At 32.3% G+C, this 20,519-nt stretch overlaps 1 protein-coding gene across 2 annotated transcripts in view; it reads left to right on the top strand.

Annotated features, from left to right (window-relative positions):
* The window catches only part of LOC113077639 (alpha-1,6-mannosylglycoprotein 6-beta-N-acetylglucosaminyltransferase A-like), a 60,316-nt gene extending 40,279 nt beyond the window's left edge, over positions 1 to 20,037 (top strand). For both annotated transcript variants that reach the window (XM_026249954.1, XM_026249953.1), the window contains 10 exons: positions 373 to 542; positions 624 to 758; positions 2,358 to 2,491; positions 5,233 to 5,366; positions 10,331 to 10,480; positions 13,513 to 13,659; positions 13,746 to 13,862; positions 15,201 to 15,275; positions 15,369 to 15,526; positions 17,010 to 20,037. In XM_026249954.1, coding sequence (XP_026105739.1) covers positions 373 to 542; positions 624 to 758; positions 2,358 to 2,491; positions 5,233 to 5,366; positions 10,331 to 10,480; positions 13,513 to 13,659; positions 13,746 to 13,862; positions 15,201 to 15,275; positions 15,369 to 15,526; positions 17,010 to 17,208 — 1,419 coding nt within the window. In that variant the 3' untranslated portion in view covers positions 17,209 to 20,037. The remainder of the gene's footprint in view (positions 1 to 372; positions 543 to 623; positions 759 to 2,357; positions 2,492 to 5,232; positions 5,367 to 10,330; positions 10,481 to 13,512; positions 13,660 to 13,745; positions 13,863 to 15,200; positions 15,276 to 15,368; positions 15,527 to 17,009) is intronic.
* The last annotated feature ends 482 nt before the right edge of the window (positions 20,038 to 20,519 follow it).

Here is a 20,519-nt window from a genome sequence, read left to right as displayed (position 1 = left end):
TATATATACATGTATATATATATATATATATATATATATATATATATATATATATATGTATATATGTGTGTGTGTATTTATATATATATATAATAAATATACAGAGTACACGCACATATTATGTAAACAAATTTATTTTATTTATTTATCATTTATTTAATTTTTTATCAGTTATTTGACAGCACTATATGAAAGATAGTAATAACAATAATTATTATTATTAATAGTTATTATTGCTATTTTTAATCTACTGTATCTTAATTAAACTTTATTTAAATGTTAAATAAATTATTATATATATATATTGCTTAAAATGTATCAAATGTATATTTTGTATATTTTGTATATTTTTCTGGTTTGTTCTTGTCTTAGATCCTGGTGCACCTGGGTCTGCTGACTAAGGAGTCTGGTTTTAAGATAGCGGAGAACGCGTTCAGCGGCGGTCCTCTGGGCGAGCTGGTTCAGTGGAGTGACCTGATCACCACCCTCTATCTGCTCGGACACGACATCCGCATCTCAGCGTCTCTCGCTGAGCTCAAGGAGTGAGTCTCCAACTCTTTCTCGGCCTTCAGTTCTTCAGCCAGGTCCATTCAGTGCCATTTAATTCAATTCTGTGTCTCCAGGATCATGAAGAAGGTCATGGGGAACAAGTCCAGCTGCCCTACAAAGGGTGATAAGATTGTGGAGCTCATCTACATAGACATCGTCGGCCTGGCTCAGTTCAAGAAGACTCTGGGCCCGTCCTGGGTTCATTATCAGTGAGTTCACATCACATTTGTGCTTTAGTATGAAGTATCTTCCTCTGACAGCTCTGTTGAGAAACGCGACACTCGGGCGTTATTGACCACGTAAGCCGTTTGAAATGAACCTGATCTCCTGATTTTATCTCAGTCTTCAGACACGGAGACAGATTCTCGTCTGGGTCGATCTAATCCGCACCGCGCCGGCGTGAATTCGAGCTGTTATTCCAGCCAGGATTGGGCTTATCGAGTAATCAGGGTCGTCTGACCTTATTTGGTCTGTTAGCGGATACCAAACCCAATCGTTTGCTAATGGATGACTTCCTGTAGTGTTAAATACTGCCTTTGCTGTAGTCAAATGTTTTACATCTGTGTATAAGGATTTGTCAAATTCTCCAGAAAATGATTGCCTTTATTTTATTTTTTTTATAAAAAAAAAAATGTAAAATCAAAAGTACCATATTTAAAAAAAAAATCTAAATTAAAGTTTTTGTTAGAAAAATGTGCTTAATTGTCATGAAAAAAGCCCAAATCCTGATGATGATGATAATAAAAACAATAATAATAAATATTATTATTTGTATTATTATTATAAGAATTAGTATTATTATCCATACCAATATTAGTAGCAGTGGAAGTAATATTAATTAAAGTAATTAAATAATAATAATAACAATAATCATAATAATATTAATAGTAATAATAATTAGTATTATTAATAACAATGTTATTAATAGTAGTAGTAGTAATATTATTTATATTTTGACTTAATTAAATATTAAATGATAATGATGATTATAATAAGTATTATAATTATTACTGTTACTATTGTTAATAATATTATTTAATTTTGACTTTAATTTAAGTAATTCAATGTTATTTGAGTTTTGCTTGAAATAAAGTCATGAAAAATGGCAACATTTTCTCTTGTATTATTATTTCACCACAAAAAATTAAATATTGTATTACTGTACTTATTGTTTTTTTTTAATTACAGTCATTGTTTTGCTTACAGAAGATTCAATAGTAAATCTTAAATCATATAATAAAATAAGAAAAATATTCTACCATAGTATTTTAAGTCCTTTTTTTTCTGAAAGTGCCACATTTGTCCACTAAGTCCAGTTGTCATTTAAAATGTTTTGCTTGCCATAGAAAAATTCCAAAATGCATATTATAATTGTCATTATTTATATTATTCTTAGCGTATTGTAAAGTATAATCTATTTTTTTGTAATTCCGCTTTAAAATAAACATACCAAAAATAGAAAAAAGATACACTGATCAACATTATAAGTGCTCACTAACACTGGTTTAGACAGATTTGTGAACAATATTTGAGAGAAACAGGCCTGTTGTGTACATAGAAAAACTGTTGTGTACATAGAAAAAATAGAGGTCAGCTCATGAAAAATGGGTATTTTATAAATATATACACACATATACAAAAAACACTATGCAGAATCCAAATATTTTATATATTCATGTTTTGACTTTAGAAATATATTATTTTTATTATTCTAAGTATGCTTTAATGTACAGATGGCAGCACTTTTTGTAGATGGTTTGTACTCTGTTGTTATACGCCCACACTCCAGCTCTGAACGTGTGTTTTAGGTGCATGCTGAGGGTCCTAGACTCGTTCGGGACGGAGCCGGAGTTTAACCACGCCCACTACGCCCAGTCGAAAGGGCACAAAACTCCGTGGGGCAAGTGGAACCTGAACCCCCAGCAGTTCAACACCATGTTTCGTAAGTCTGCATGAGAGGGGCTTTTTGTGTGTATGTGTTTAACCTTTCCTGTTTTACCCTTTGGACATGGAAACTTTATCCGGGCTGCGTCGGGGTTCCGGGGGTTTTGGGTGGCGTCTCCGATCGGCTCCGGCTCTGAATGGCTCTTTTGTTTACCAACAGACTTTGACATTCTCATAAAACATGCGGCTTTCCAAGCAGAACTGCTCTTATTTCTGACGGAGCCTGTTTGAGAGCAGAGATTGCTTTCACCGACCCCACACATGTGTGAACGCTAAACTAACGGCTCAGTCTCACCAAACTCCTCAAGAAGAGCAGATTATCAATATGATTTTACCTCTAAATAAAAGTAAAGCAAAGAAGAAAGGATAAAGATGTTGTATTGCAATATCTTTTATTGTGCTTTACTTACGTTTGTGTCGTTGTTTTAATTACAAAACCATTTAAAGTAAAAAAAACTAAGTCATATTCTAAGAAATAAAATAAGTATGAAGCTTTGTCCTTCAGAAACTAATCTGCACTTCAGCAAAGCTCATTAGTGTGTGTGAAACTCAACAGGATAAGATGTCTGTCACAGATGAAAGCCACTGCAGTGACAGGAGACGTCTGTGTGTGTGTGTGTGTGTGTGTCTGTGTGTGTGTAATATGCTGAGGTTTCCACTCCTGGATTTAATAAGAACGTATTTGGCAACATTTGGGTGATGCCACCTGCATGGAATGTAAATTGGAATTATGGAATTCCAAAAAGAATGTCAGGTTTTCATTTACACCGTGTGTGTGTGTGTGTGTGTGCGCGTGTGTGTGCGCTTGAGAAGAGTGTGTGTTTGTGTGAGAGAGAGAGTGTGCAAGTGTGTGTGTGCACTTGAGAAAAGTGAGTGAGTGTGAGTGTGCGCGTGTGTGTGTGTGTGTGCGCTTGAGAAGAGTGAGTGTGAATGTGAGTGCGTGTGTGCGCTTGAGAAGTGTGTGTGTGTGTTCGAGTGTGAGTGTGTGTGCGCTTGAGAAGAATGTGTGTGTGTGTGTTTGTGTGTGTGAGAGAGAGTGAGTGTGTGTGTGTGTGTGTGTGTGTGTTCTCATAGAAGCATATTTGCACTATTTACAGCATCTATAGAGAGAAGGAGAGCAAGAGGTCTGTATTCCATTTAAACGCCATTTATGGTTTCTGTAAAACTTCGTAAATTGCATTATGGGTCGCCTGGGTTCTGAATTTCATCCTGCACTCTCATTGAAATTGACGGGTAACCGTGACAACACGCTCCAGCTGCTCCCGCAGGCAATAACCACAGACCGTACACACACACACACACACACACATATGCATGCATGAATTTGAGGTGTGTGTGTAAATAAGAAATCTTAATCTCAGGATTGAATTTTTTGGACAGATGGCATTCAGGTGTATCTCTGCCAAGCCTCGTTACCCTGGCGACCTCTCAGACTATTGTTGTCATGGTAACAGCTCCTCGCTTGGCAGCGTGGACACCCACACGAATCTTTCTCGAACAGAATTAATCTGAACATCTTCCCTCAGACGCTCCGCTGCGCTCCTGATGAGCCGCACTCGATCAGATTCCCGTGTTTAAGAAACAACTGTATTTAGAGTTTTACAAATCTCCTTTGCTCATCTGATCTTCTGAAAATCTTCTATTAGTGCATTATTTGGTTCATTATTTGTGTCTGTTGTTTTTTTGTTTGGTTAATAACGTGTTATTTTATATCAGTTTCTTTAAAGAAACATGCCTTAGATTTTTAAATCTTCAAAAAAGGAGAACATTGTCACATTATATGGGGTAATTTCTCAAAATATACAAGTATATCATGTTTTATATATATGTATATATAAAATAAAAATAAAAAATATATAAAATGTATTTATATAAATAAATACATTTTGGCCAAAAGTTTTTGTAATTTAATGCATTTTATAAATGTGACATTCTGAGACATCCTAAAACAATTAGAAAACTTACTGAAGTTAAAGAAACTGCCAAATTTCTAAGAGTAATGTACAATATTATGTATTTTGTAATGTAATTTTGTAAAGAAACTTTTTGGTCAACATATGCTGTAATTTAATACATTTTTATATATGTATAATATTTAAACATTTAAACAAAGTTTTTTATTAAAATGTATATTTTCTAAATGTATTATTTATTTATTTATTGTGTAATTTAATACATTTTATAAAGTTTTAACTTTAAAACATCACGTCTTGCCACAACCTGAAAATTGTAATCACTATTTTTATAAAAAATTAAAAATGTAAATGCTTATGCATTTTAATTACTCGAACAGCCAGAATGGTCAAGAGTAATCTATAGGTAAAATATAAATGTGTAACTGACATTTATTAAAAATACTTTCAATATTTTGAATACTTTAAACCAACGTTACATAATTTACTTTTGCCTTGTAATATGTGATTTCAAACATCTGGCTATTTAAATATATTCATATTCATATTTGCAAACAATTTGTTCTTTCCTCTTGTTATTTACCCTAGTTATACAGTACACTATCCTGCATCTTAAAAGTAAATAAATACACATAAAATATTGATTTGAGTTCAAGTTATATGTTAGAATTCTGAGAAGAATGTTTTTTTTTCTTCCACATATTACTCTCTTTAAATTGCTTCTCATATATTGGTAAAAACAATGTTTTATTAATACAACCCACACAGTGTTGATTGGCTTGATCTCTCTGCCCTCTTCTGATTGGTTGTTGTGTTTACCCTGCAGCTCACACTCCAGATAACAGCTTCCTGGGCTTCGTGGTGGAGCAGCACCTGAACGCCAGCGACGTCAGGCACATCGACGACATTAAGCGCCAAAACCAGTCGCTGGTTTACGGCAAGGTGGACAACTTCTGGAAAGTGAGTTCTCCTCAAAATCAGTCGCTTCCAACTTTTTTTTGGCTGTTTACATGTGAAACCGTGTTGTGATTATATGCTAGATTGTTGCGCCACGTTTTCCAACTTTGAGCGCCAACAAAAGTGTTTTCAATTCGACTGCAATGACTTCATCTTTCCCCAGCATCAGGCCACGACCGGTTCTGCCGTTTAGAGTTTCCTACAGGGAACGTCTCGCTGTCCATCTGGATCCGTAACGCCCCGCGTGATGAGTTACGCAGATGAAAAACCAGTCCCTCTGTACTTGCACACCGTTCAGAACATCTAATCCCACACGTTATTCTCAATCTGTTTCTCCAGTGTCCTTTAGGGAAATTTTTGTATTTTTGGCGAACAATACGGGAGTCATATTATGGATAACAAGATTTTTCATGCACTCGTAGACAAAAGTTAGCGAATCGCAAAAGAGCTCATTTACTTATCTTAAAGGTACAGTAACAAAAACAGCCAGTTTAATAACAGTAGTTTTAAGAAGATTTCGTCGAACAGCTTTGGTTGAAAGGAGTCATGGAATTTTTGAAAAATGAAAGGTTGCGCAAAGATTACCAGTATGCTAAATGCAACAGAGGTCATTTACATATCTCAGAGATATTGTATATGTTTCATTCTACGATTCAGAAAAACTGAAAAAATAGATGCGTTTACATTTGCAATTTGTTCACGTATAACGTCAGAAATTTTTTTCTTGATTTTCACATGCAACACTGGATGAAAAGCGTCATGCTAAGGATAATGGGATTTTTCTAGCTCTCTTGGGTTCGAAAGTTTGCATGTGCAGTTTGACAGCACACAGAGGTTGGCTAATCACAAAGAAGCTCATTTACATACTGTAACAATATACAAATCTCCATATTCATCGGGAAGAAGGAGGCGGGAACCAGGGCACAATCAAAACATAATTTTAATATTCAAAATAAATACAAAACGGCGCACCAGCCCCTCACGGCCGACTGGTGCGCATAAATAAAAAGCAAACACATAAAATAATGTCCCAGGCCTGGTCCTCTCTCGTCCTTCACGGTCGTCACTCCAGTTTTATATCCTTCCATCTCCTACGTGGGACTCGATACTGGCGGTGGGAAGCAGGTGTAGCTCATCTCCAATCACTACACCTGGCCTCACTCCTCGTTCCCACGCCTCTCGGCCCCGCCCCACACATACCTTAAAGGTACAGTGACAAAAACAGCCCATTTATTTTTAATGTTCAGCAAGAGGTTGCAACATTACTTTTGTGCATTTGTGGCATAAAACATGGGATGAAAAGAGAGAAATCATGGATAATATTTTTTCTTGCTCATTTTGACATAACTAATTTCCATTTGAAGTATGCAGTACGCAGTTCTTAGCTAATCGCAACATAGCTCATGTACATATCTTAAAGGTACAGTACAGCCCATTTCATTCTGAGGTTCAGCAAAATGGGTGCGAAAAAATAAGATTTTACATTTAAATTGACAATTTTTTGCAGAAATCAGAACATTTTCGCCATTTCTACACACAACTCTGGATGAAAAGAATCTGGTAATTTTAAGAATCTTTTGTGCAGTTTTGGTGTACAGCGTGGGTTGAAAAAAGTCATGTCAAGTTTGACATGACATAATATGAACAGTTTGGCCAAGCTCATTTACATATCTTAAGGGAACAATACAAAAAAAAAACTATTTTGTTCTTAGGGACAAACAAGTTGCAAATTTTTTTTTACATACAATAGAGTCATGTTAAGGATAACACTATTTTTTTTCTTTCTCTGTTAGATGCAAAAATTTATATCATAAATTTCTGTATTGTAAAGGAACATAAAAATAAGGATAAGTTTAGTTCTAAGGATAAGAAAAAGGTTGTGAGAAATAGATGCATTTATAATGAGAAACTTCACAGTTAAATTTACGCAATTTTGACACACAACGTGGAATAGAAGAGCCATATTATGGGAAATTCATAGTTATCCTCAGGGGATGTTTGTTTTATTTTATTTTTTTATACATCACAGGATGAGAGAGTAATTTGATAGAAAACAGGATTTTTTTTGTCTTGCCCCGTTGTATTTGAAACAAAAGTTTGTACTTGAAGTTTGCTAGTATGTGGAGGTTTGCATAATGTAAATGTACATTAACCATAACTAAGTTTCTAAGTTTCAGCATAAGGGTTATGAAGGACGGATGGATTCACAGCAACACTGCATTTGCAATTAACCTCATTGAAAGTTTGCGCATTTGTGACGCACACCATGGGATGAAAAGACGCAAAATATGTAACAGAGATTAGCTAATCATAACAAGCTCACTTAAATCTCTTAAAGGTACAGTAGCAAAAAAAAAAGTCCAGTTTAATTCTCAGAGTCAGAAAGAGGATCCAAATGATGGATGCGATTACAGCGACAGTGCATTCTCATTTAACCTCATTCGCATTCTCAATTTTACTGATGCTGCACCCAGCGATGGAGAGAAAGACTCCTGCTATTGCACAGCCTCTCAAGAACTGGTTTCCAAGGAAACAAACTTGAACATAGACCCTGAATCAGTGTGTGTGTGTGTGTGTGTGTGTGTGTGTGTGTGTGTGTCGTCTAGAGATCAGAGGATATGTGTGTAGGCTTTTGAAATGCAAATAAAGTCTTGGCTGCATGAATGCACACATATACATTCATCGCGTTATTAGTGCTACAAGTTCACATGCAATGCATCTCTGTGTTTATTTTCTGTCTCAAACACTGATGCTTTTCTGTGATTAGTTTACCTCTCTCAAACACACACACATATATATTAAGGCCTGAAATATGCTAGAGAATGCCTTACGTTACACTAATGACTCAACAATACAGATTTTTTGTAGCTGCAGGGTTTGCATGCTTTGTTGGCATTTCCATCTCATGTCTCATAATCTTATCACTGCGTGTGTGTTAGTCGATAAAACAAGGAAATGATTGATGATTTAACAAGGAGACCATTGATATTCTGTTTGATAGTGTGTGTGTTCTGACCGAACGGAGAAATCTAGAATAAGTATTATCATAAAAAGGGTATTTACAAATATTAAATAACAAATCATTTAAGACTGTGAAACTTTGTCTATGGTTTATTTTTTAAATATTAAATTTATAATCAATTATAAATGGCAATTAATTACGCTAATAGTCGTTTGTTGACGGTTAAAAATATATATATATATATTTTTTTTTTCAAATGCTCATTTTATTAGATTAATTATAATTATTTGTTTTATTAATTTCATTTGTTGTTTGTGTTGTAATTAATATATGAAGAGTTCAGATGCAAAAGCCTCTAAATGCCATCTGAAATTTTCATCTAAAATTGGGATTTTTATCAGGCTCCTATATTTATGTTCAGTTATTTCACTTTAATAGTCTGGCAAAGGACCTGCACATTGCCATTAAAGTAAAATGACTCAACCTAAGCATAGGAGCTTGATGAAAATCCTAATTTTAGATGCAAATTTCAAATGGCATTTATATATATTACATATATATATATATATTTATTTATTTATTTATTTATTTATTTATTTATTTTTTACATATGCATTTGTAGCATGAAAGTTTGTATATACATACATTAGAGAAATACACCATTTATTATTTTGATAGTTGTATTTATTTATTTTGATGATTATGGTTTATTGGTAACTACTGTTGATAAATATATATATATATATATATATATATATATTTTTTTTTTTGGTATGATTGAGTTTTTACTCTCACCTTGTTCTTGAGATCTTGCTTACACACACACACACACACACACACACACACACACACACACACACGTCGAGCAGTTTCATTTCTGTTTGAAAACTTTGAGAGGAAGTGGGCGTCTTTGCATTCTTTGAGTGTTTGTAAAGAAAAAGCTTCATTTTATCCTCTTCATCTCGTGGTTTTCCCCCAGAGTCCTGTTCAACTGTTCCTGTCTGCTTTTGCACTTCCTCTCGACTGAAACAAGTTCACACCAAGAGCTAAAAAAATCCACTTTTTGTTTGTGTTTTGAGCTTCCTGGGGTCTTTTGGCTCCAGTCTCACAAATCTGTTAACAGATTGTCTGAATCAGTCAGTTTGAGACAAAATATCCCTGCAGAAATCTGCATTAAATGACTTCAAATAAGATGATGTAGCACTACAATTATGAGTTGTTCTGGCTTACATCAACAGAAAAGAACAATTCTTGTTTGTTAGTTATTTTGTTAATATGAACAGCAATATTACAACTATATTTTATAGTATAATATCAGTATAAATTTTCTTCTTATTCTTCACATTAGTATAATATAGTTTCTTTAATAATATCGTACAATATCCATAGACTATCTGATCAATATTAAAGCTTATTATTATTATTATTATTATGTTTGATAATTTTTATTGGATAACAATTTTCTAATAAAAAATAATTGCATGTAAGATTTAATTTTATATAATATATGTAATTAAATTTAATTTTATAATGCCAATAAAATTCTGCGTTTATTATAATTTGTTTTATTTATAGCAATACTACATGATTATTTTGTCAATATGATATTAATATTATTTAATATTTACTAAGAAATGTTTTAAATAAAGATGTTTATGAATACTAAAGCTAACTGTAATAATAGTAAAAAAAATATATTTAGCCCCACCAACATGAGCTTGCTTTTGTCAGTGAAAAAGAAAAATTATATACGTATATTTTGTTAACATGAGCAGTAATATTATACTTGATATTTTATAATTTCTATCATTTGTTGTTATTATAATAAATACTTTTAAATACATACAAAAACTTTAATATGATTTAAATTCTGAGTTCGAACATATTAAGCCCCGCCCACACGGCCTTGCTTACATCAGCAGAAACCAAAAATAGTTTCCGAGTGCTACGATAAAACCTTCATCACTGGTTTCTCACGTGTATGTGTCTTTTATGTGTGTTTCAGGATAAAAAGAAGTACTTGGATGTCATTCATTCGTACATGGAGGTGCACGGCACGGTCCACGGCACGAGTACAGTCCACCTGCCAGACTACGTGAAGAACCACGGCATCCTGAGCGGACGCGACCTCCAGTTCCTCCTGCGCGAAACCAAGGTCTCAATTTATTAGTAGTGTCTCGCTTCAGTTTTGAGTTTATAGTGGTTGTTTACGCTTGAAACTAAAGTTTGTATTGCATGGTGAAGTGCAGGACTTTGTGGCTTGTGTCTGGTGTGAAGCTCAACCACGAGAGAGGATGTGCTGCTCTGCTGTTTCCATGAAGTCTCACAGCTTTTTTTAAAAAATCTTCTACCACCTCGGCTTTTTTCCTCGCCCTGAGCTCGACTTTAACTTACCTGTTGTTTCGACTTCATGCAAACTCCTGGAGAGAGTGAGGCTGCTTCATTTACATACAGAGAGAGTGAATTTGTCGTTTGACTCGCTCCACTGATTTACAAATACACAAAGTCACTCGGAAGCACCTCAGACATGCAAAGGTTCGCTGGACTCGCCTGACGGTGTTTCCACTGCACCTCTTGAAGACGTCTCAATCTTTCTTTTTAGAAGCCTGCTTGGTTTAGGACCTCTCTGCTGCCCCCCGATAGTAAAACATAGAAGTTCAACCACAGAAGGTTTCTGTTTTCATGCACAATAAATCATCCTGTGTGTATAACAATAATAACATACATAATTAGTATTTTTAGAATACATATAAATTATTAAAAGTTAATAACATTTATTATATTTAATAGTATAAATTGTAATATGTTTACTTAATATTTCATATTATATATTGTGTCTTTATATATATATATATATATATATGTTTTATTAATAGTACAGTTTTATTTTTACATATCGTTTTGATTATATAATTAATACAATAAATAATTTGTCTGTTAATACATATAAATAGCATTTATTATAGCATTTATTATAATTAGCAATATCATAAATCATTTTTGATATATTTAATGTTACACTTTAATAATAAAATATGAAATTTTATAATATCCATAAATGAATTATAATTACATTTGTTGTAATGATATATATATATATATATATATATATATATATATATATATATATATATATATATATATATATATATATATATATATACTGTGCATGTTTGTGTGTTTATTTACATATTGAGATAGATAGATTATAACAAATATAAAAATGTGTAATTTTAAAATATTTTTGTCATAATTTTATAAGAAAAAAATTAACGATTGTTTTAAATTAAAATAATATTTGTTAATATTTTAGTATTTATAATAATAATTATAATAATTTATAGATCTGATCATTTTATATTAATAGCTTTATTGCATGCAATTATTTACATGTACATAAATTGCTTTGGTTAAAAAATATCTGCTATTAGCTGACTGCTAAATGCATAAAATGTAAACTAATAATTTGTTTTATTAATATCAGTGTTTTATTCATTAATATTTACATACATCAAAGTTGCTTTGTTTTTAAAAAGCACCTGCAAAATGCATGAAATGTAAATTTTATGAAATGTTTTATTAATATTAATACCAATATGATACATTATTTACATTATTGTTATTCATATACATTATCACTTTGGATAAAAATCATCTGCTAAATGCATACAATGTTATTTCATATATTTAATATAAGTTAATTAGGAATACTAAAGACTAACTGTAATATAAAGTTCACATTTTTTTAATTTAAACAACATTTTTACAATCCTGTTAAGCTCTTTTGTGAAGAAGTAAATCAGGTTGAACTAATAAATATAACTAATAAATGAAAAGTGCATGATCTGTCACTGGTGCATTGTGGGTCAGTGCATCAGATTGGTGTAGCTGCACACTCCACAAACACATTATTGTGGGCCTCAGCTGGCCGCATGTAAACATTTGCTCAACACAGACTGTGTGCTTCTGTTGTGATTGTTACACTCCTCCTCACTGGTGATTGTTATTTGAGCCGGTGATTGCTGCAGAGCAAATGTGAGTTTATTGCAGGTAAATTTGCTTTGGGAATCAGCCGTCAGGTCTCCATCAATGGATCGTTTGTTTGATGTTCCCCACTGCGAGCTTGTTGAAAGTGCTCCAGAAAGCCCTGATTTCCCTCTCAGGAATCAACCGCATACATCTATCAGTCTAAAAATACACCGAGATGAGATTTGGAAATGGAAATCAGGCCTGGTTTCTGAGAAAATTCAAGCAACTTTTGTTTGTTCAGGCCTAAATTTCCTGTAAATGGCTGGTAATGGTGTTTGCATGCTCAGGAGTGTGTGGACATGTGTTTGGTGCTGGTGTTTGCTGAAATCAGCATCACTGTTATTATAACTCATACATATAGTTATGAATTTAAACAGACTTCTAACTCTGAGTATTAAACTGAAGTTAAAAAGTGCACATTGTCATGCAAATGTTGTCATTTTGTTTTAACAGAACATAAATACAATATCAAAATATTCATATTTTGTTACATTATGAATAATAATATTTTACGTTGTATTCCTCAGAAGTTGAAGATAATTCCTTGTTAGAGAATATAAATACAAAATATGTTTTTCAATATTTTAATATTTTTTAATTATCCAAATTGTGTATGTATATATATATATATATATATATATATATATATATATATATATATATATATATATATATATATATGCTTATTTCTTAAAAGAAGTTATTATAATAAATAACTTTATTGTTAATGCTTCTGATTATATAAAACATTTATTTAAAAAAATAAACAAATTGTTTTCAATTTTATTTTACATTTTTATAAATAATGTCATTTTATACTAATAATAACGCAGTAGTATAGTAATATTAATAAATAATTGAAATAATATTTGTTATAATTACGGTTTTATTAATAGTAATATTGTATTAATACTAATAATATTAATAGTAATATTAATACTTTTTATAATTTAAAATATATTATTCAAATTTCATATTTACAGTCCATTTAAACTTGTAAAATGATTATATAATGAATAATAAATTGTATATTAAAAGAAGTCAACTCTTTGTTGTAATTTGCTTAATTTAATTACGTTTAATGTGCTTCATATTTTATGTAATGTGATAATGTTTAATCATACATGACAATATTGCAATTGTGTGTCTGTTGTGCAGCTCTTTGTGGGACTGTCCTTCCCGTACGAAGGCCCCGCCCCTCTGGAGGCCATAGCCAATGGCTGTGCTTTCCTCAACCCAAGGTTCGACCCGCCTAAAAGCAGCAAAAACACCGATTTCTTCAAAGGCAAACCCACACTCAGAGAGGTACTGCATTTGTTTGTTATTATTTCACTGAGTTTGTTGTGCTCAGAATCTGTTGTGTCTGATGTATGTTTGACCTCTGACCCCAGCTGACCTCCCAGCACCCTTACGCTGAGGTTTACATCGGACGGCCGCACGTCTGGACCGTCAACATCGATGATCGCGCAGAGGTGGAGAACGCCATTAAAGCCATCCTCAGTCAGAAGGTACACACACACTTCCTGTTTACAAATCAGACCATCAAACAAGTTTACCAAATAATCCAGGCTTATTTCAGTTAGTCTGACTTATTTTGAATCACATCAACTGACAGTAGGTCAGACTAACTGAAATAAACCTGGATTAATTGGTAAAATTGTTTGATGGAACAGGCCCCTGATTGAAAAACTAAATCTCAATCTCACAGACAAATTCAATATAGGCTTAAATTTAAATATTAAACTTCACATTAATTCCCTGGTTCAGGCCTTTGAAGTGAATTCTTTGTTACTTTTAATTGACATAATATTATAAAATAATAAGTAGTCTAAGTGTAATGTCAATATATAAATATTTAGTTCTGCATTTTAGTTGTTGTTATTATTATTATTATTATTATAGGTTTTGCCTCGATTTACATCTAAATATCTCATCAATTTTAGTTTATTTCCTCAGAAGTGAAAGTAAATTTTTTTTTATGTTTACATATGTAGTGTGTGTGTGTGTGTGTGTGTGTGTATAAAAGTGAAAAAAAGGAGTGTTACTATATTGTTATATATATACTATAACAATATAGTAACCTAATATATTAATAATAATAGTATAGATTTGTGCATTAAATAACAAATATCACATAAATTACATGTTTTATTTCTCAGAAGTGAAGGTGAATTATTTTGTAATGTTTACTTTAATACATAATATTTTTAACTAATATAATCTTTAGGAATATAAAATATAATATATAATAAAACTGCTTTATTATAAATAAGTAATATAAACATAATATCAGTATATTAATGTTTTGTTTTACAGTTGGAATAATACATTATTAATAAATAATAAATATATAATATTTTATATTATAATAATAATGACTATAAATATAATATCAGTACTTAAATATTTTGTCTTACATTACGAATAATAATGTTTTACCCAATAATTAACCTTTTCATTGTCACTTCAGACTACAACACAGTAAAAAAAATATACACACACCAGGCATTTTCTCTCCAAGGACCTCTTTTAAAGGAACAAATTTAAACATGAATTTAAATGTTTGAAAAACAACAATTTTAAACATTTGTTAAAAATAGAACAAATTTGTCCCTTAAGTTAGTCTTGAAGTATGACAAATCTGTACACACGTTTACTGCGCTACATACTGTAGAATTCTGTTGTTTTTATATAAATATAAATAACCCAAACCATAAACATACATTTACTAAACATAATTGACTTCATGCATTAATATGCATTAGTATGATTAAGGACACGTGACACTGTGGTATTGTCATGTTTCGCTCTAGTGAAGCACAATGTTTTCTTGTTATTTGTTTCAGATAGAGCCGTATCTGCCGTATGAGTTCACCTGTGAGGGGATGTTACAGCGCCTCCACGCTTTCATCGAGAACCAGGTACCTGTGACCGTGTGGCACACCTGACATGTACCTGACAGCACACAAGCCCTTGCTGAACCTGTGTGTGTGTGTGTGTGTGTGTGTGAGCAGGATTTCTGTCACGGTCAGGTGATGTGGCCTCCTCTCAGCGCCATGCAGGTCAAGCTGGCTCCGGCAGGTAAATCCTGCAAGCAGGTGTGTCAGGAGGAGCAGCTGATCTGTGAACCCTCCTTCTTCCAGCATCTCAATAAAGACAAGGATCTGTTCAGGTACCAGCGCTGCACTTCTCCATCCAGACAGCAGAGAGCACTGCTGCCTTTCACAGCCGCTTTATTTCTCATTGGAATTAAATCTCTCTTTTTTTATTGGCTTCTACTGAGGTGTGGTGGGATTTGCATTTAATCGCTTAATATTTGCATCAGATTTGGACTATTTTTCTAAATTACTTCACCTTGGGATATCATTATAAAAATCTCATTCATTTTAATTTAATCTGTAGTGAATTGTTTTTGTTTTTGTTTTTTTACCTGTGCATATTACTATTATTGATATTGATGCACATGGATGTCATTTGTTTAATGCACAGAAGTTTTTGTTTTGTTTTATAATGAAAATTATATATTTATATGCGTTAGTTTATAGTATAATTGACATATTTAAATGTTTAGTAAAATAATATATATTGTATTATATTACATATGATATATTAATGTATATTGAAATATATTATAAATATGATTTATTATTATCATTTAATATTGTTAAATTAGTAATATATATTTAATAATATATTCAAATTATACATAATTTAATATTTAATAATAACTAGTATTTATTGTTATATATATATATATATATATATATATATATATACACATGGATAGTTTTACTGTTTTAATATATTTCTTATTACATTTAAAGCATACATATTTAAATATAAATTATATAATTTTATATATATACACACACACACACACACACACACACACAAACACTTGTATTTTAATATTTAATTTACGAATATTACTTTTCTGATGATTAGTTTGATGTTATTTTCCATATATTAAGAAAAATAGGTTTTTAATATTTAAATTGTTTTTCCTTTATTTTCAATAACTTCTTTTTTCCATAATATACATAGTAATGTTTAACATATAAATATATATTTTATCATTACCCATATTTGTAGAATTTCATTATAAGTGTGTAGTTTGATATTATAATTTTTTATTTTCCTTAAATTAAAAGCAAAATATATATACATAAATATTCTGATATTTAAAATATGATTTTAGATGGGTTTTTTCCCGTACATAAATTTATATGTTAATATATTTTATATATTACAGCAATATAATATTTAAATATACATCATATTATATTTATATTTAGTTTTCCTTTATTTTTCCATAAATACATATTATATATATATATATATATATATATATATATATATATATATATATATATATATTATATATATATATATATATATATATATATATATATATATAAATGTATATTTTTTTGTTATGCTTTAATATAATTATACACATTACTTAAATGTTATTTTCCATTATTTTCTATTAATTAATCAATGGTATTATCTTGCTTCACGTCTGAATTACCATGATATTACAATGGAACCTGTCTTTAAAAAAAAACATGGTACTGCCATGGTTCTGTGTTCAGAGTCTGTAGTGATCTCATGTCATGTGCTCAAGCGTTCTCTCTATGGTTTCTTCACTACAGGTATGGTGTGGAGTGTAAGACGGTGGAGTCTGCCAGCGATAACGTCGTCCCCGCCTTCAGCGAATCGGCAGGCCATTGCGTGTTCCAGTCGGACCTGCTGCTGTTCAGCTGCGCCGGGGCCCATCAGTCCCTCACGCGCATCTGTCCCTGCAGAGACTACATGAAAGGACAGGTGGCGCTGTGCAAGGACTGCTTATAACACGCACACTTCGGCCACTCCATGCGACTAACCTGACGTCTCTTCAGCCGTCGTTCTGTACAGGACCGGACTGTATCAAAGTACAGACAGTGCCAGTGTGGTAACGTGCGGTGATGCGATTAAAGAATTCAGAGTAATCCAACTTTTGTGTTTTTCCCATAAACTCACGAAAAAATAAAAACGAAAACGCTGGAGTGCGGCAGCTCTCGGCTCTTGGCCGAAAACAAAAACACAGGAGGGTCAAAAGAGAAGATGATTTATTTTGCTGGATTTTTTGTTTTTGTGTGAACTTGAACTAGTTTCAGGCTGACATACTTGAAGCGGATTGCAGGGAATCAGAACTGCACACTGCCCCCTGCTGGTGTGGAGGAAACACTGTAGTGACATTTATTACCTTAGTTCTTCATTCTACTGTTTTTATTTCTTCGTCCAGTTTTTCTTCTCTCTCTGAAGGTGACATTTATCATTGGACCAAGTCTGATGACTGACTCTGAAAAGCATCTTTGACCATTTTGAAGACTTTTACCGAGTGTGTGTTTATTTGTGTGTGTGTGAGTGTGAGAGAGATCTTGTTGTTTGGGAAACAAACTTTGCAAAGAAATTTCCCAACTTTTACACTGAAACTGGACTTTCCACATACTGGCTCCGTGAAATGACGTGTTCACATGTAAATAACTGACATGAAAACACGCGGCCCACTTTATTCTGCATGGTTGTTTATTTCCGACCGTTTAATAACAGCACATGCTAACACTGGGAATTTTCGGTGTTGGTCACGATCCACGTTAAATATCGCCGTACTGCAACTGCCGGGTGTGATGATTTAGTGAAATACACACGTCGCAAACCAGCCAGTATGAAGAAGAATGCCAACCAACCGACCAAACTAACCATTGAACTAGTAGACTGAATTCAACTAATTTGGGACACATTTTGCTGTTGCGTCAAGTGTCCGAGTTTACCTGAATAACACTATATCACAGGTTTCAGATGCTCTACATGTGGATAAAGTAAACACCAATACAATCACAGATATTTCTTTAAAAGTTTATCTTTATTTGTATAAAAAAGAAAGATAATATCTGTATAAAAACAAAGTGTACATTACTAGGATAAAATACTTGTTTCTTTTTTATATTTTGTGTTAAAAACACAAATTGGCCTTGGTTTTTGATTCATTTTTAATTTCTTGAATTTGCCTGCCTGTTATCGAAAAACGTCAAAATTATTAGTTACTTGTGTTTTGGAATGAAAATGCACTATAGCGAAGATTTGACACCAGATTACGACACTGTACAATTGTTTGTTTTTAATTTATTTTGTACACAGATCTTTATCTCTGCCTGTTGATTTTTATGTGACTATTTATAGAAGAGAAAATTCTTTATAGAGGGAAATATTATTTATCAGACTAATTTAATGTAAGCGCACATGCGTGTCCAGAGTACTGTCTGAAAAGAAATATATGGCGGAACTAAATATACAGTGCATTTAGATTTATTATTAATTTAATACTTGAAAGGATGATATTTTGAATATTAAATTAAAATAATTATTAAAATAATTTTAGTAACCGAACTGTTGAAGGAACCCATTGAATATTGTTTTCCCAGACTGTGGACAACAGTTTGGTTACCAACTTTCTTCAAAATATCTTCGTGTTCAACAAAAGAAAGAATCTCGTACAGGTTTCGATCAACTTTATTACAGAATTTTATCCCTTTAAATTACTCTAAATTCTTTAATGACAACGTGTAGAATTTCAATTAAAAATACCTGATTACTTAACTACAAAATGTAGTTTAATAATTCAGTTTCAGCTGTAAAATGTTATAATAAAAATAGTACAGCATAACGTATCGTATCGTAACATAATTTCCTTTGTCAATACTCTGGACAAACATTGCGAATACAGTTTAATTTCGAAAGCCAGCAAAAACCTCATTTGATGTTTTTATCCGTTGGATGATTTCTGTACACATTTGCACATTTGTAAATATAGATGGGTCTCTTCTAGTTTTCCACTCTAACTTATGCGATAGTTTTACGTTTGCGTTTCCGCTCTGTCAAGATCTGCACGTTTGTATGTAAAATGAAGGTCGTCAGCCAAGCTATTGTTTCATCTTGTTTCATGATGTGCCTTCTAATGGTTACTAGAACTGTCTGGTTTGTTTTCCTTTACGAAATGGCAAATGCTGGAGGTGAAATGCTAGCTAGCTAAAAGCCAAAATAGTAGTTTGATAGCTGAACTAGAGTCGCTCGGCATTTAGCGTGAAATAGTCTTGCCAAACGTTTGGTGGTTGTTGACACGCAAAATCACACAATCAAACTAATATGTTTAGATTACTAATGTTGTTACTTTTGGTTTACAGTATGAAGGAAGCCACCGTTTTGAAAGTGTTTGTGTTCGTACGGCTTAGCTGTAGCTATTTATAATGATGACTGTCAAACTTTTATTGAAAATATTAGATTAGTCGAATTTTAAAAAATCATGGCCAGTACTGCTCATATATCGGAAATAATTTGGAGCGAAACCCAAATTATGAATGGAGCCAATATGCTAACGATGTTCTGTTTTACGTTGCTGTTAATAATAATTGCTTTTGTTTGAAATTGAAATGCATTTACACATCATCTGTAAACTTATCAACTCAATGGGTTTGTTTTGAAGTTGTTCTTTTGTTTTGGGGGTGATTTACATTCATTATGATGGATTTTAAGACATTCATGGAAGAAAAAAAAACGGACACAGTTTGTTTTTCAGTGATTTTGAGGAATCAGTAGGATATATCTTTATTTTTCAAATAAACATTTTTCTGTGACAACAGACATTTCTGTGTAAATATACATGTGTACTCCACAGCAACATAGTTCTATATATACATTCATGTATCTTATGACATTCAGCCCGATGTGGAGTATATATTTGTTCTTCGAACAATGGTGTGAATTCAGTTTTTAACTAAATAATGGCGCTAACCAAATAATAGCCCCTACATTATTTTCGGGCCTCAGTTTTAAAGGAATAGTTCAACTACAAAATTGTAATTTACTCACCCTTAGGGCCCCCAAGATGTAGATGAGTTTGTTTCTTCATCAGAACAGATTTGTAGAAATTTAGCATTACATCACTAGATCACCAATGGATCCTCTGCATTGAATGGGTGCCGTCAGAACGAGAGTGCAAACAGCTGATAATAATCCACAAGTAATCCACTCAACTCCAGCTAAAATATGAGTCCTCTATCCATAAAATTGCTTTCTCAAGTGAAAAAGTCATCTCGTCTGAATCGGGAGAAATATGCACAAAA

This window comes from Carassius auratus, unplaced genomic scaffold, assembly GCF_003368295.1.
Source record: "Carassius auratus strain Wakin unplaced genomic scaffold, ASM336829v1 scaf_tig00022937, whole genome shotgun sequence".
Lineage (NCBI taxonomy): Eukaryota > Metazoa > Chordata > Actinopteri > Cypriniformes > Cyprinidae > Carassius > Carassius auratus.
This window is presented reverse-complemented; position numbering and strand designations above follow the sequence as displayed.